The sequence below is a fragment of the Carassius carassius genome, chromosome 9, assembly GCF_963082965.1.
Source record: "Carassius carassius chromosome 9, fCarCar2.1, whole genome shotgun sequence".
NCBI classification, from domain to species: Eukaryota; Metazoa; Chordata; class Actinopteri; order Cypriniformes; family Cyprinidae; genus Carassius; species Carassius carassius.
This window is the reverse complement of record NC_081763.1, coordinates 33,383,223-33,399,066: the sequence shown is the minus strand read 5'-3', so window position 1 is coordinate 33,399,066 and position 15,844 is coordinate 33,383,223. Positions and strand designations below refer to the sequence as shown.

Here is a 15,844-nt window from a genome sequence, read left to right as displayed (position 1 = left end):
TCAAGATCACTGAAAATGTATAGTTGAAACCTAGCTTACAATTTGTTCTAAGAACATTTCCAAATTTATTTATTTATTTATTTTAACACAAACACCTACAGTTTTCTAAATGTTAGTGGACCAGATTTTTTTAAAGTTTAGTATGGTGTTCCTGAAACATTATTTCAACTTAATTTTAATTACCAACTCAGCATTTTAGGAATGTTGATTTGTAACTTCCCAAGAAGATAAAAAAAATTCAGTTTCCGTAATGTTCATAGAATGTCATTAAAAAGCTTGCATGAGGTGCCTGAAATACTCATGTAATTTTTATTAACAAAAGTTATCAAAAAGTTACTAATAAATCCAATGGAGAAGGCTGTAGCGACATGGTACACATCTGAACAGACATTGTCTGAAGAAACTGCAGTTAATAAGATAAGTGATTAATTGAGTGATGATTGAGAATTACTGATGAACACCTGTTGTTTACAGACAGAATCACTAAAGTAAAAAAACAAAACAAGAAGAACAGAATAAAGCAGAGATGAGCAGAAAGCACAAAAATTACAACTAACTTCCAGTCATAGCCTAGATGATATCAAATGAAATAAAACATTAATAAAATACATTAATCCCCTCGAGATTTGTTCTTGCTCATTTCTCCTGCATCCAACATAAAATTTAACAACGCTTAAATATATAAATACAAACACAATTTTGTTAAAACCCCATAAAGAGTTGGTTTTGTCTTAAGTGAGTGTAAACCGTTGAAAAAGAAAATGCATGTATGACATTATATTGGATCTGTGCAGCTCTTAATGTGACAGCAGTCAATAAAATACTATTCCAAAATGACACCCTTTCCATTAACCAATGTTATGTGACTGAAACCAAATTTTTCCTCTTACAATAAGTCATGCCGACAGATGTTGGTAGGTTAATATATTTTCTTTTAATATATTTCATCTTGTAAAAATGACGTAATTTGGAGCTTGATTCTGTACAGAAGTGGTTCATTTGGGCCCTGAGTCTGCTCAGTAGTGATAGTAAGGACGTTCTAAACCGAAGTGCTCAAAAATTGTGACTTCAAAGGGCCCTTCAGAATGAAGGAGTTCGAAGGGTGCAACTGATGGTACACTTTGGGCCCCCATGATCTTTTGCACAAGTTGTTTGGCATCACAGAGTTCGACTTCAGCTATAAATGTATGTACAATATTTATGTACAATATTTTTTTATACTACTGTAATATTATACGCGTTAGATTTGGTTATTATTATGGATAAAATGGCATTGTACTTCAACAAAAATACTTTACATCTACCTTTATATGTCCATTTAAATGTTTCAAATATATACACACAATATACATTACAAACACATATTACATTACATATACAAATATACATTACATTTAACGGAAAATACCTTTGGGGTCAAGCAGCATACAAAATGTGCGATTGTCTCATTAAGGTAAGGCCGAAGTGCATAAAAAAAAAGAATTCATCCCTTCAAATGATGACTTGCAGTTAATAGTGTGGACAGTTTGGCTCAAAAAGATGTGATTTGACAAAAAATATTTGCCCGCAGTTTGAACATAGCTATAAACATTGAGTAGTGTTCATTTAACACCAAAGATTTTGTTGTGTCTCTTGTGTACCATGCATACAGCAACAAAATCCTACATTAGATCAATTTCTAAATTTTGCTAATAAAAATTAAGTTTAAAGAATGTTCCAGGAATGTTTGACATTTATTTAGCAATAAGGAAACTGGATTTTTGTTGTTGTTGTTGTTGTTCCTGGAATATTACAAATCAACATTCCTAGAATGTCGAGCTGTTGAAAGAATGTTTCAAGAACGCCGTACTAACCATTAAAAATCCATTCCACTAACATTTAGAATATTTTTAAATAGACTTTGAGCTTGTTAACTTAAGCCGCGTTTCAACCGCAGGAACTTTACCCAGGAACTAGGGACTTTGTACGGTGCCCGTAAGGTGACTTGTTCGGTTTACTTAGTTTTGTCGTGATAATGATAACTTTATGATATGTTTATGATAAACTTTATGATAAACTTCATTTGAATGCTATATACAGCCTGGTAGCCAAAGCATATGGTTAATATAATAATTACTTAATTCAAAATAAAATATTAATGATTCCATCTCTGATAATCCTGGGTTGCTATGGTCACGCAGGTTTGTTTACGCATTAAACTCGTGGCCATGAGAAAAACATGTTGTTCCCTCAACATAAGAAGTCGTGGCCACGAGAAATGGATGTTGTTCCCTCAACATAGCATCTCGAGGCCCCGACATAAGGATGTCGTTACCTTGACAAAATGATCTCGTGGCTATGACATATGACGTTCCCACGAGTTATTATTTCGTGGCCACTACAAAACTAAGTAAACCGAACAAGTCACCTTACGGGCACCGTACTTTGGGCTGGTACTCGATGTGTTTCCACCGCAGGAACCAGGAACTATATAAAGTTCTGGGTAAAAAAATGCCCCTCAGAAAGTCCCTGCTGTCGAGATAGTACTTTTTCAAAGTCCCTGAACTTTTGGGGGCGGGACTTGGGCGCTAAACATCCCGATTGGTTGAGTTCACGCAGCATTGTGATTTCAACCTCCATTTATTCTGGTAATTTTCAAAATATAAGTGTTATTGTGTCATGAAATGTAATTTTAAAAGTATTTTAGGCGAGAATGTAGTTGTTTAAAACTCAAATCTGTGGTTTATTTATAAAGACAGCGCCTATTTAAAAATGTGTTTCGCCGATCTTGGAGACGTGAGCTCCACGCGATCAGCAGGTGCTCAGTGATCATGTATCCGCCGAGAGCAGCCTCACCTCGGCTAGACCTTCTGATGTGTGCCACTGGCTCTGATGTCTCTTTAGTGGTTAAACATAAAATATAATTCATTTTGGGTAAATCTAACAGGTTATCTTTGGTCTTTATTCAATTTATCTATATGTTAAAATGTGCACATTTATATAATATTTCGTTTCATTGTAATGACTTTATATACGCACATTTCCCTGAACTAGTTTCTGCTGCTATTATTATGTTTAAATGAAAAATGAAAGGAGGCAGTAGTGTTTGATATCCTATTTTTTTTATTGTAAATATACAGTGATGAAAATTGCAGTAGCCATGGTCAGCTGACTGAAGTAATCAAGTAAGCTGCTGTTTGAAGAAATCGCGGACATCACACTCTCGAGTCGACTGCACAAAGTCTGAACTACAGAGGATGCAAGTCCAAAATTCACGTACTTTGTATTGAGAAACGCACACAGACATACATCATCAGACTATTTGCTTAATCTTCACAGCACTTTAGACCACGGTGGAAACACAAAAAGCTACAGGTCTGGGGGGGAATAATGCCGCATTCCAGGCAACCCGTAACTAGGGATCGACCGATATGCATTTTTCAGGGCCGATGCCGATACCGATTATTACAGATCAAGGAGACCCGAGAACCGATATGTGTCTAGTGTAAAAATGAAAATTAATGTCAAAATTAACAATTAAAAGGCCTCTGACAAAGACTCTCTTCAAATTATTTTAACACATCTTTAATTCTGAGAACTGTTCATAATAACAACATTAATATTAATAATAACAACAAACATAAAAAGTGCTGGGAGCATCCATCAGCAGCATTCTGTAAACTAAGTAAAACTTGCATCCATCAGCAGCATTCTATAAACAAAGTAAAACTTAAAGCAAATTTAAACAGCAACAAATGAACAAATAATGGAAAATAAATGTAATCTCTCTGAAGTTTTATAAAGTAAATTAAAATGGGTAACAATTAGTAGTCCCAATTCAGCAGCACCAGGTTGTGGTGCAGGAAGCAGAGCTGCTCCGCGTGCTCTCCAGTGAGCCTGCTTCTTCTTTTGTCATAAATTGCAGACACTTTGTGAATGGTTGGTTGTCAGAAATGATCATTTATGTGATCAGTTTGTCCATTTGTTTTGATCTGTCATCCAGATTTGTCCATTTTTTTTGTTTCTGAAAAATGTCATGTATTGTAGGCTGACATGTGGATGTTGCTCCCTGCTCAGATTCAGCTTTGTTTGATTGGGCAGATTTATACAAGTCATTGTGGTGAATTCTAAGATGGGACCACAGGTTTGAAGTATTGGCACTTTTTGCCACTGTACCACCCATACCGACAACATTTTTACATGTATTGCACACTGCCTGCCCTGGTGTTGGTTGAGTGTAGTACTCCCACACTGCACTTCTAAATGTTGTCTTCTTCTGTGAATGCATCTACAATGAGGGTAAGATAAAGAGAGAGTTAAAAGTGGGACCACAGTATGTTTCATGATTAAGCCTATAGATATTTTACTACAGCTAAACAGCTTAGGGAAAGGGAAGTATTGGCATCAATAATTTACATGTTAGAAATGTGCAATAGCTTAACCACTCATAATTATTTTCTGATGACTAAAACATAGCCTAAAATAATAGATGTGACCACTCAATTAATAGTCTAATGCTCATCAATGGATTAACTAAAAAAGCACACACATACACACACACACACACACACAGACGTGTGTATATATATATATATATAATGTATGTATGTATATATGTGTGTGTGTGTGTTATAGTTAGCATTTTATTTGCAACCCAGAATTGCATTAAAATCACACACAACCCATATTGTAATAGTGTTTTTTTTTTTTTTTTTTGATGTGTAAAATGTTTGTTTGACTGTTTATCACGGCGATACAAACTAGGAAGTATACAGGACAGCGTCATCCAGAAACGTGCAATGTGAGATTATTGACAATTTACGTTATTAGCATAGGGTTATTAGTCAAATGAGAGAGTGCGGCCGCGGAGATAACTAAATCAGGAATAGGGAGCTCGCGTCACGTCAGGGCGTCAGAGCTCGCGCTTGATGCCCTTTCAGCTCTTCAAAATTGCATAATGGTAATTCTGTATCTGTATGATAAATTGTTTTGCAATCATGTTAGAATAAAGCAATATTTCTCCAAATATGCGCAATGTTTTTGACTAAGAGCCCTAACGGAACGGACACTGTTCAGTGAAGCTATGTGAACAACACAAAAAAAAAAAAAACACAGCAGGCGTGAGTGAATTCATTCGTGTTGATAATCTATTCACAATATAACGTTAAGTTGGCCGAATGCTGAGAGAAGTAGGTTTTAGTTTCACTATCTCAGCACTGATGTGATGATCCGTTAAAGCATATCACTGCAATGACGGACATTGACCGGGAATTCACAGTATAATAACTGAACGGGGCTTGTCATCATAAATCGATTATATTTAGTTGTTTTGCAACTTCAGTGTAGTGATTTATTGCAACTTCAGGAACGTTTACTGCATTCTTACCTTCGAGAGATAACTTATTGATGTGTGATGATGATCACTGAAGCAGCTCCTGTGCTTTCAGTGTGAGAGCGGAACATTTTCCAGCCGCGCCAGCCGTATTGATTGGCCAGTAAAATAAAATAAAAATGCTTAATATCGGCGCCGATAATCGGCCACGGCGATAATCGGTCGACCCCTACCCGTAACTCGTGTTTTTCCAACCTTCTACCCGTGAAAGTGCATTGGAACAGCAGTCAAAGCCGTGACACCCTACTCGTGAACTCGTACTAGATCGATGTACTCCCAGTTCCGAGCTCTGACATCACATAACCCACGAAACAACAATGGCAGCCCCTGCGTATAATATTGCCTACGGATGCAGTGTTTATTCAAGTGGTACTCATTGAAAAATAGATTTCAGGACAATATAACATTGCAATAAAATGAATAATCTAGCCACAATTCTTTTCTCTCAGGAAGTTTGGTGTGACTTGCCTAGAACTCTACAAAGTCGTGAGTCGTGGTTTGAAGTCGTGACTAATGGGCTAAAAACCTGCCTGGAACGCAGCAATAGTTTCTGGAGAAAAAAGTTCCTGGTACAATTGTTACAGGTAATTCCGGTGGAAACACGGCATTTGCAAATCTTTTTATGCTCGAACAGCAACATTACAGACGAACTAAAGTTGAAAAAGCAAAATAGCACCCCTATAATAAACCTTATTTGTTTTAATTTTAACTACTTGTTGATGAATCAAGCACCACTTAAAAGTATTTTTCACTGTACTTATTTCAATTGTTTCACCATTAGTGTGTGTCTGGTGTAAATTCTGAGTTTATCAGAATTAATAGAATTAACAGAAAAGCTAAATGTATTATGCAAAAAAAAAGGAAAAATAAAAGCTTATTTTTTTAACTTTACTGTGTGTGTGTGTGTGTGTGTGTGTTTGTGTTTGAGCATGTTTATGTGGTTTTAGGACACAAATTTGTATAATGACATGGTTATGACATAGTTACAATGAGGAGGTGATTTATGAGGACATTTTCAGTGTCCCCGTAATTCAAAAGGCTTATAAATCATTCAGAATGAGTTTTTTCTTTTTCTAAATCCACAACTACACAAATTGTCCTGTGAGGGGTAGGTTTAGTTGTAGGGTTGGTGTAGGGCAATAGAAAATACAGTTTGTACAGTATAAAAACCTTTACGCCTATGAAGAGTCCCCATAAACCACATATACCAACATGTGTGTGTGTGTGTGTGTATTCCACAATATATTATTGTATTTTAAAATATTAATTTGCTCTGTGTTAAATGGAAGAGGTCAAGAAAATGGAACATGCTGCACAACTCCTTGTTCAAGATCTTGTTCTGTCCAGGCTGGACTATTGCAATGCCCTCTTGGCAGGCCTTCCAGCCAATTCTATCAAACCTTCTCAATTAATTCAGAACGTGGCAGCAAGATTAATTTTTAATGAGCCAAAAAGAATACACGTCTCACCTCTGTTTATCAATTTGCACTGGCTTCCAATAGCTGCTCGCATAAAATTCAAGGCATTGATGTTTGCCTACAAAACTACCACTGGCTCTGCACCCATTTACCTAAATTTGTTACTTCAGACTTATGTGCCTCTAGAAGCTTGCGTTCTGCAAGTGAACGTCGCTTGATTGTGCCATCCCAAAGAAGCACAAAGTCACTTTTACGGACTTTTAAGTTAAATGTTCCTTCCTGGTGGAATGACCTCCCCAACTCAATCCGAGCAGCTGAGTCCTTAGCCATCTTCAAGAATTGGCTTAAACCACATCTCTTCCATCTTTATTTGACCCTCTAACTTTAACACTCACTATTCTAATTCTATTCTTTAAAAAACTACTAACTACCTTTCTAATCTTTTTATATTCTATTATTTTTCATTAATTATGCAATTGTATGTGTGTGTGTATGTGTAAAGACCTCTAACACTAGCTTGCTCTATTCTTTTTTTTATTCTATCTGTTTTCTTTATATTATTTAAAATCCCATGCTAGGTGTACTGTGTTAAGCTAACTGAGACTTGTTATAGCACTTATATATCATTGCTCTTTTTGTTGTTTTTGATTGCTTCCACTGTCCTCATCTGAAAGTCGCTTTGGATAAAAGCCTCTGCTAAATGAATAAACGTAAATGTAAATGTAATGTAAGAAAATACTGTTCAAAAGACATTACTCCAGTTATTGGAGTTACTGTAGTTGTACTCAGTGTGTTTGAGGTAATCAGTTGCCACAAAGTTTTGAACCGCATTATTTTGAGTATAGTAATATTAAAGTGTTTGAGCTAAGTTCTCCTAAGTAATACTGAGTTAAGTAATACTAATATTTACTTTTATATAACTTCATTTTTAAGTATTTCTTTTTAAGTTTTGTTAACTTAATAAAATATTAAATGATCAAGTCATAATAACTTATAATATTTAAGTAGATTTAAAGAAAACTTTTAAATTAATCTTAGTCAAAAAAAGTACATGTAACGTTATGCAAATATTTAACTTCTAAATACATGATTTCTATGTTTATTAACTAAAAAAAAAAAAAAAAAAAAACTAAGGCAGTCAATTGAGTTCTGATACCATACAGGTTACAGGTTTCTACCAGTATATATTTTCATTGATCTTGAGAACCTGTCTGACTGGGAAGGGGAGAAAGAAAATGCCTGCAAGAAAAAAACAAATGAGGAAATAATTTTCTAAAGAACAGTTTGGCAAAAACAGTTCCTAGACATTTCTTTCTAGTTAAACCTTTTCAAGATTTACATATCATCTCTAAAATTATGTTCATATCATTTATACAAACATTTATTACATATAGTTAGTTTATTATTAAAATCATAAAAATAATAAAGACAGAAATAGCAGAAATTAAACATTCACATCTTCAGTAAATGCAAAAAGGTTGACCTCAGCTCAAAGACCTCCCACAAAATTAAATAACACAATAACTTTCACTTTCTTACTGTTATGACAGTTGATTTGAAGAATGCAAAGCATTTTCCGCATCACGCCATACAGTATAAATAGACAAACAGTAGCTCACAGAGTTTTCAGATGCAGCCCAAGACTGAACTGATAATACAGAGATGGAGGACTTCAATACTCAGGTTTGACTTCATTATTTCACAATTAAAATTGTTAGAGATTTGTTATATATTGTGTGTGTGTGTGTGTGTGTGTGTGTACAGTACATATAAACCACCACCAAATTATATTACTCTACCAAAAAAGACAATGTGACTGAAATTACATTTATACATTTATTCACTTAGCTGACGCTTTTATCCAAAGCGACTTACAATTGCTATATATGTCAGAGGTCGCACGCCTCTGGAGCAACTAGGGGTTAAGTGTCTTGCTCAGGGACACATTGGTGTCTCACAGTGGATTCGAACCCGGGTCTCTCACACCAAAGACGTGTGTCTTATCCACTGCGCTAGCACCACCCCTAAATTAAAGCTAAGAATTCATTGTGGGTAGAGAAAAACATTACATTTTCAAAAGAAATAAATAAAATAAATCCTGTTGGTAGATTACTTTGCTTTGATAAATGGTGTATAACACATGCATAAGTATAAATATAAGCTATAAAGAAGCAGCATTAACTTTGAGTGTGAACTTATGGAAAGAAAGATCACGTTCATATTCATTGAACTTCTAAGCTCGTCGCCTCTGAATGATCTTTGCCAGGTTTTTCACGTTTCCAGCTTCAGGGAAGTGTGATTGTTGTCCACAGTTAGAAGAAGAACTCCAAACTTACAGTACATGAGGACAGATACTCCATCATACTATAGCATACCCTGGAGATGATTTCTTTGCCCCAGCAATAGCTCTTTTATGTTCAGACAAAGAGAATGTACTTTCAAAAGAGCTTTCAGCTGCCATATATTTCTCTAAAACATAGAGATTTCTTCTTCTTTACCTCCACATTTCCAAATTTCTCCTGTCAAAATACAGTCAGTATACACCTTATCAATGACTTTAGCAAACATCTCTGAAGGTCCTAGAAATAGCAATCTCCTTCTCCAGTTTTTAGAGGAGGCATATTATTGTCTTCCTTTGCAAACTCTCTTAGTCCTCCTCCTCCACCCCACAAGAATTGCAAAAAAAATTGTAATTTTTCTATTGACGGCTGTTTGTAGTGCTGGCGAGGTGTTACTGCTTTATCTAACCCTTAAATTTCATTTTATCACTGTAACCTAATGTATAGGTTAATTAGGTTGATATTTTTAGGTTGGATAAAATCAAATAAATTAGATGTTACAACATTAACTTTGTAAATATTCAATAAAGAAAAACACTTAAAGGGACATTAATGTACAAATATAAGCATTTTTGGAATGGGTTGTCCCTATTCTCTTAATAAGTAATGGTTAAAGCTTGCGAGCAGATCATCAACGGGACAAGCAGGAATCCACCAAAGCTGATGAGTCAGTAATATATATGTGTGTGTATTGGCACGATTGTTCAATTAATTTAATTCATCATTATAAGCAGTAATAGGCTGAATTGCAAATAGGTAGCCTAATTCTAATACACGCAATGGCTATCCATCATTACATTTTTATATTTATGTAGCCTACACAATAATATTCTTTTACACTGTAATCCTTTTGTTTTTAATATTTGGCATGTTTGTGTGATGTGAATTTCTGTGTGTAATAAGTAAAGTCAATGCACACTGTGGACACGCCCAGAGCATTTTCTACCAACGCGCTCTTTAAATAAAAAAATTGCGCCATTGACTTTAGACTAGGGCTGTCACTTTTGTCAAAAAATCATTTAGATTTTTATAGATTTTTAAGACATAAGTGTTCATTGAATCGATTGTAAAATCAATTTTCCATGTCTAAAAAAAAAGACGTTTCCTTTTTCAACGTCAAAATAACGGACGAACGTAAAGAGGGCGCTGGAAACGCACAAGTCAGCAATATGTCTTATTTATTGGCATGAAGTTTTATGCAGAATAACAAACAGCAACAGGAGTGCAACATTCTCGAAAAAATATATGTGCAGAGGGGACGGCTGCCATAACAAAAGAAAAACATCACTGCAGGCTCCAACCAGGCTGCATTTATGATTTTAGGCAATTCAAAAATCTCCAAGATTATTTTAAATAATGATTCAATCCTTTTCAAACAACTGTTCAAAAAATGAAACTTTAAATGGACTTGAGAACAGGCCATGTGTGTTTTTTATTGAAGGTAACCGACACTTAGGCTAGGCGGCACTAGGCAGGCATAATGAAATGCACAAAAAGGCTAGGGCCATTACAAATTTATTGGACAGAAAAACAAGTCGATCAACATTTTCGGGGTCCAGAGCAGAGCGTTTTTTATTCACTATATGTCCACAACACACTATATGTTGTTTGTGAGTTTTGTTACATCTATATTTTTTAATTGTTTAATTATTTTAAAATTAATAGTGTACATATTTGGTTAAAATCGATTCCCTATTTTCATTTTCTAAACTTTTTTTGGTTGGTCTGTTGGTAAGTTGGTAAAAGTGAGAGTCCTACTTTAGACCAGGTTTGAGTTGGTCTATGGTGCAGTCTATTTTCAGCTCCATAAAATAGCAATGTGCCTGAACACACCTCTTTTTTATACCAGCATGCCCATGGGTGCACAAATAGGTGCAAATGCATTTGCTAATTAAACGACGTGGCGCTGGACGGGAAAATCAGAACGGCGTCGGACTGAAACTAGCAAACACATTTGCGCTGCGCCTTGCATTGCATTGCGCCGGGTTTATGATACGGCCCATTGACTTTAATGTCTGTTTTAGTGAGACCCAGGACAAATGCATCAGATATCACTACAGCTGAATAACATGCAGATAGAGATACTTTGACTGATGAAACGTGGAAGACAATAAACACACAATTGCAATGCATCACAATATATCACAGTATATTATTTTATAAAGAATATTTTCTCTCTCACCTTGATAGAAAGTAGGGGTGTGCACGGATAGTCGAACATTCGAATATTCGTTCTGCTCTAATTATTCGATAAGTAAAAATGATATTCGAATTTCGCAAAAAAAAAAAGTTCACAATAAAACCTAATTTGGTCACTTTCTGTGATTCACCACGGCATATTTGAAGATGTATGCAAGCAAAAAATAATGAATAAGGGGCTGTTCACATATCGCGCCTAAAAACGAATGGAAAACGCTAGGCACACCGCTTTCTCCTTCTTTCCAAGGCGCTCGGGCAGAAGCGCTCCTGGGGCTCTCTCCATGAAGACGCAGAAATTTCAGCAAAGGATAAATGGATTTGCAGCACAAAAAAATCGCTTTTAGTAGCTCTGCTACTAAATTTATTTCAAAATGGCAATCCATATATAGCTATGATACGCTGTTCCTTCATCTTGGCTGAGCTTTCAACGTTGTTATTGGAAAGGATGAAGCTGAATGTTTAGTTCTTGTCACATGACCTGCGGTGCGCTTGCAGCATTCAGAAAAGTTGAGATGTTTTTAACTCGATGCAGTGTGGACGCACCTGAAAAAAACGGGCGCGTCGCACCGCGAGCGCATCGCGACCGCGTTGCTTCCATTATGAGCGTGCATACCGCGCACCTACATTGGAAATAACGAACTTGAGCGCGCAAAAGACACGATATGTGAACGGCCCCTAAGAACTGCAGTCTTCTACAGTACTTCAGATATGCTGTGGAGAATCAGAGAAAGTGACCGAATTCAAGAACATTGTTGCGGCATCTCTCAAGCAACGAATAAACACCGCTACTTTGGAGAATGCAGTGAAAACTCCTCTTCTCGCATCTGCCCTAGACCCTCGGCACAAACATCTCAGGTTCCTCGACAAAAACAGACTAAGGAGCCGACTTTGATCATTTTTACATGCTCATATTTCTTAACAAGAACATGACAGTTTAAAAGTTTAAAAGTTAAGTGTAGGCTATGTTCTACAATAGCCTAATTGCTGCAGGCTGCTTTACGTTTTTTCTTTGTTCACTTTTTTTTCTCTTTGTTCACTTTTTTTTGTTGCTTTTAATCTACTTTTGTTTGTTTGCACTGCACGCATTGATAAAGGTTTTCAGCTACAAAACACGATGTGTGATGTTCAAGCGTATTGTGTGTAAGCTTGTTCAAAATGACGGAAACAATAAATGTTGCTGAAAAATAACGTCTGTCTCATTAAACTTAATTTAAATAAACGAATATTCAAATATTCGTTTTTTGTGAGCTCAAATAGTCGAATGTGATATTTGCGGAAAACGCCCATCCCTAATAGAAAGCATCATGGAACCACAGAAGCTAACTGTTTCAAACTCGACTGATGTGATTTAGTGATTTTGGAGCAGAGCATGATATTAGTTTGACGCTATGTTAAGCAAACATATTACCTATCCCTGTTGCCAAGAGCAGCAGTTTTAGAACTAATTTTGAAACGTACATTCACTAATAAGATTATGTAGTTATTTTTAAGAAGGGAAAAACCACAGAAGGGTAATTAAGGGTTTAACATAAAATAAATTGTTTAAAACAGTGTGTGAATTGAAATTTGCCAGAATAAAAATAACCTGGTGTATAAGCAAGGCAAGGCATCGTTTGAATTTTTATGATTCCGATTCTTGTCAATTGCTCATTTTGATTCCTATAAGGTAAATAATAATAATAATCAGGACTGCAGCCAGAGAGCTAAATTTAGTTGCCCCCCCAAAATATGCGTGTTGAGAAGAAAAGCGCAGAGCGACCGGAAGAGCCTGTGCAGTGTTCGACGAGAGCTGCGGCCCGCAACGTCTTACCGGCGAGCCCTCTGTGCCACTTATGAGAGGAGCACAATGCCGGATATCAAAAAATGAGGGACTCTTTTTGCCTCCGAAGGGAGCTGCGGCTCTGCTGCACCAGAAGGGAGAGTCCCTCTTGCGGCTGAGTACGAGGCACGGTTTGGTGCATCTGATGGAGGGCTCTCACTGCGACCGAATGGAGCCAGCAGCTGTAACCCCTTCGGGAGGGAGATCCCTGGCCGCCATCGAGTATGCGAAGTACTCAGACGGGGGTTCACACTGCGAGCGAAGGGAGCCGTGGGTCTGCTGCACCCGAAGAGGAGCCCTACTCCGATGCTGAGAAAGCAAAGAGACACGATTGATGGAGGGACTCCCGCTGCATCTGAAGGGAGCTGCGGCTCTGCTGCATCGGAAGGGAGAGTCCCCGTTGCGACTGGATATGAAGCATGAATAGAAGCGTCTGGGGAGGGGAGCCCCGTCCGATGCAGAGTAAGCAAGAAAATGCGACTGATGGAGGGACACTCGCTGCGTACGAAGGGAGATGCAGAGTAAGCAAGAAAATGCGACTGATGGGGGGACACTCGCTACGGAAGAAGGGAGCTGCGGCTCTGCTGCACCGGAAGGGAGAGTCCCCCTTGCGACTGTATACGAGGGGTGATTTGATGCATCGGATGGAGGGCTGTTACAATGACCAAAGGGGGCCTGTGGCTCTGCTGCACCAGGAGGGAGAACCCCAGCTGCCACTGAGCGTGCAGTGCAACTCAATGACAGACAAAAGGCTCACGCTGTGACCCAAGGGAGCCACTGCACCGGATGCTGAATAGGTGAGGAGATTGTAACGACGGCTGGAGGGCCCTTACTTTGACCAAAGAAGCGATAACTGACTGCAATGGGAAGGAGAGGCTCCGATTAAATGTATTTATTTTTCTTTAGCTTTAGCTTTGGATATAAGAAACGAGAGCCTGATAAGGTTGAATTGGAGATGGGAGATTGAATATGTATATGTAGTGGCCTTTCCTTTCTTGGTCCGTCTTTGTTTAATGGAGTAAGCGATAGTTTCGTTATCCAGTTGCACAAATTAGAGATTGTCGGGTGGAGTTTGGGGTTGAATTTAGAGGTTATTGCAATTTCTGAGCATCTCAGAAAACCAAAAAAAGCCAATAGGAACATGGCATCTAGGGTACGAGTGTGGTATGGATCGAATGATACTCTGTGCGTAGATTTTGGATGCCGAAGCAGAAGAAAATAGCTCAGCCTGCTGCTCTCCTCTGCCGAAGAGCCTCTGCAGAGTAAGCCTGTCTTCCACTGTGGCCATCCAGTTTTCACAGAGCAAATTTCTGACCAAATTCCAGCAACATTATTGCAAATATCTTTCCATAAGTGTGGCTCGTGCAGGCATGCCATGCATGATACAGATGGGCACAGCGAGTGCGTTACCTACAGTGTTAATTTAGTCAATGAAGACAGACGAAAAAAATTTGTTAACAAACATTTTTTTCTGTGACGAAAACGAGGCGTTGACGAGCTAAAACTAATAACTGATGATAAAAACTATGACGAAATATATGCCGCGTCTTCATTAACAAGACAAGATGGGACTATAATGTTATTTGAGGACTACCAGACATTCAAAATACATCCCATAGGCTAGGCTACTGTCTTGTCCTTAAAAATGTGTGTTCCTGTCATTGGATTGCAATCGTATTAGGGGCGTTTGCATATCTATTCTCAGTATGGCAGCCGCAGTGGATGGATATACTAAACAAACGCAAACTAGCAATCTGAAACAATGGTCTTAGCACCCGAAAGGGTAGGGATGAGTTGACCAGAAGTAGTTTTCCCCGTGAGTCACAATTCGTTGTCAATTAACTTTAAGTTAGTGAAGGCGGGATAGGCGGAATTGTGCTGATAGCAGTGCTCTCTCTCGCGCATGCTCCACATCTTCAGTTCTCATATACAGCGCAGAATCAGTTCTCAGTGCTCAAATACACACATAGCAGTCCAAATGTCTTTTGTGTAGAATATCATATGTAGAATACAGCTATGCATTAAGTGAAGGTGAACAGGTGGGTGAAAACTGAACGTGTGTCAGTATTACATGCATGCTGTCTTAAAGGGACAGCATTCCTAATTAAGTACCTATCCGTGCCATTAATGTTAACCAACAAATATTAAATAAATAAGTAAGCCTAATGTATCTGAAAAAAAAAATGTGTTTACTTTGTATCTTTTTCGTATTTGTCTTATCTTGTTCGGCATCTTTTGATAAGATATAGAAATTATAGGGGGCGCTGCTGAGGTGCGCATGGAGTAGACGTGTTTTATCGAGCTCCTCCACACCAAGTTTCTTCAACGAGTGAAACTAAATGCCGTCTTCATTTTTATTTCATATACGTGTGTTGTGAACTTTATTTAGTTTGTATCTCTCAATTAGTAAATACCTGGATGCGCAAAATGCCTTTAAAATCGACAAAAGCCTCGAAAAGTTCCGGCTCTCAGCCGTCGGCTAGTTGTGACGAAGCTAATCCCGCCGCTAGCCAAGCCTCTGTCGACGACGATACACCGTCGATGTGGGAAAAGATATCAAACAGGATTCTTGCGACAATAAATGAAAGATTTGACAAGTTTGAGGAAGACTTTAGGTCTCTACAGACATCGGTACGGGATTTCGCGGAGAGAGTGGAGACTGTTGAGGGTCAAACACGAGACCACGAGGACCGCCTGT

At 37.7% G+C, this 15,844-nt stretch overlaps 1 protein-coding gene across 1 annotated transcript in view; it reads right to left on the bottom strand.

Moving 5' to 3' along the window:
* Positions 1-14,434, bottom strand: part of LOC132149765 (interferon-induced very large GTPase 1-like) — a 29,099-nt gene extending 14,665 nt beyond the window's left edge. The window contains exons 1-3 of the mRNA XM_059559169.1: positions 14,304-14,434; positions 13,307-13,552; positions 13,138-13,261 (exon numbers count right to left, since the gene is read on the bottom strand). Coding sequence (XP_059415152.1) covers positions 13,138-13,261; positions 13,307-13,552; positions 14,304-14,434 — 501 coding nt within the window. The remainder of the gene's footprint in view (positions 1-13,137; positions 13,262-13,306; positions 13,553-14,303) is intronic.
* Between the last annotated feature and the right edge of the window lie 1,410 nt (positions 14,435-15,844).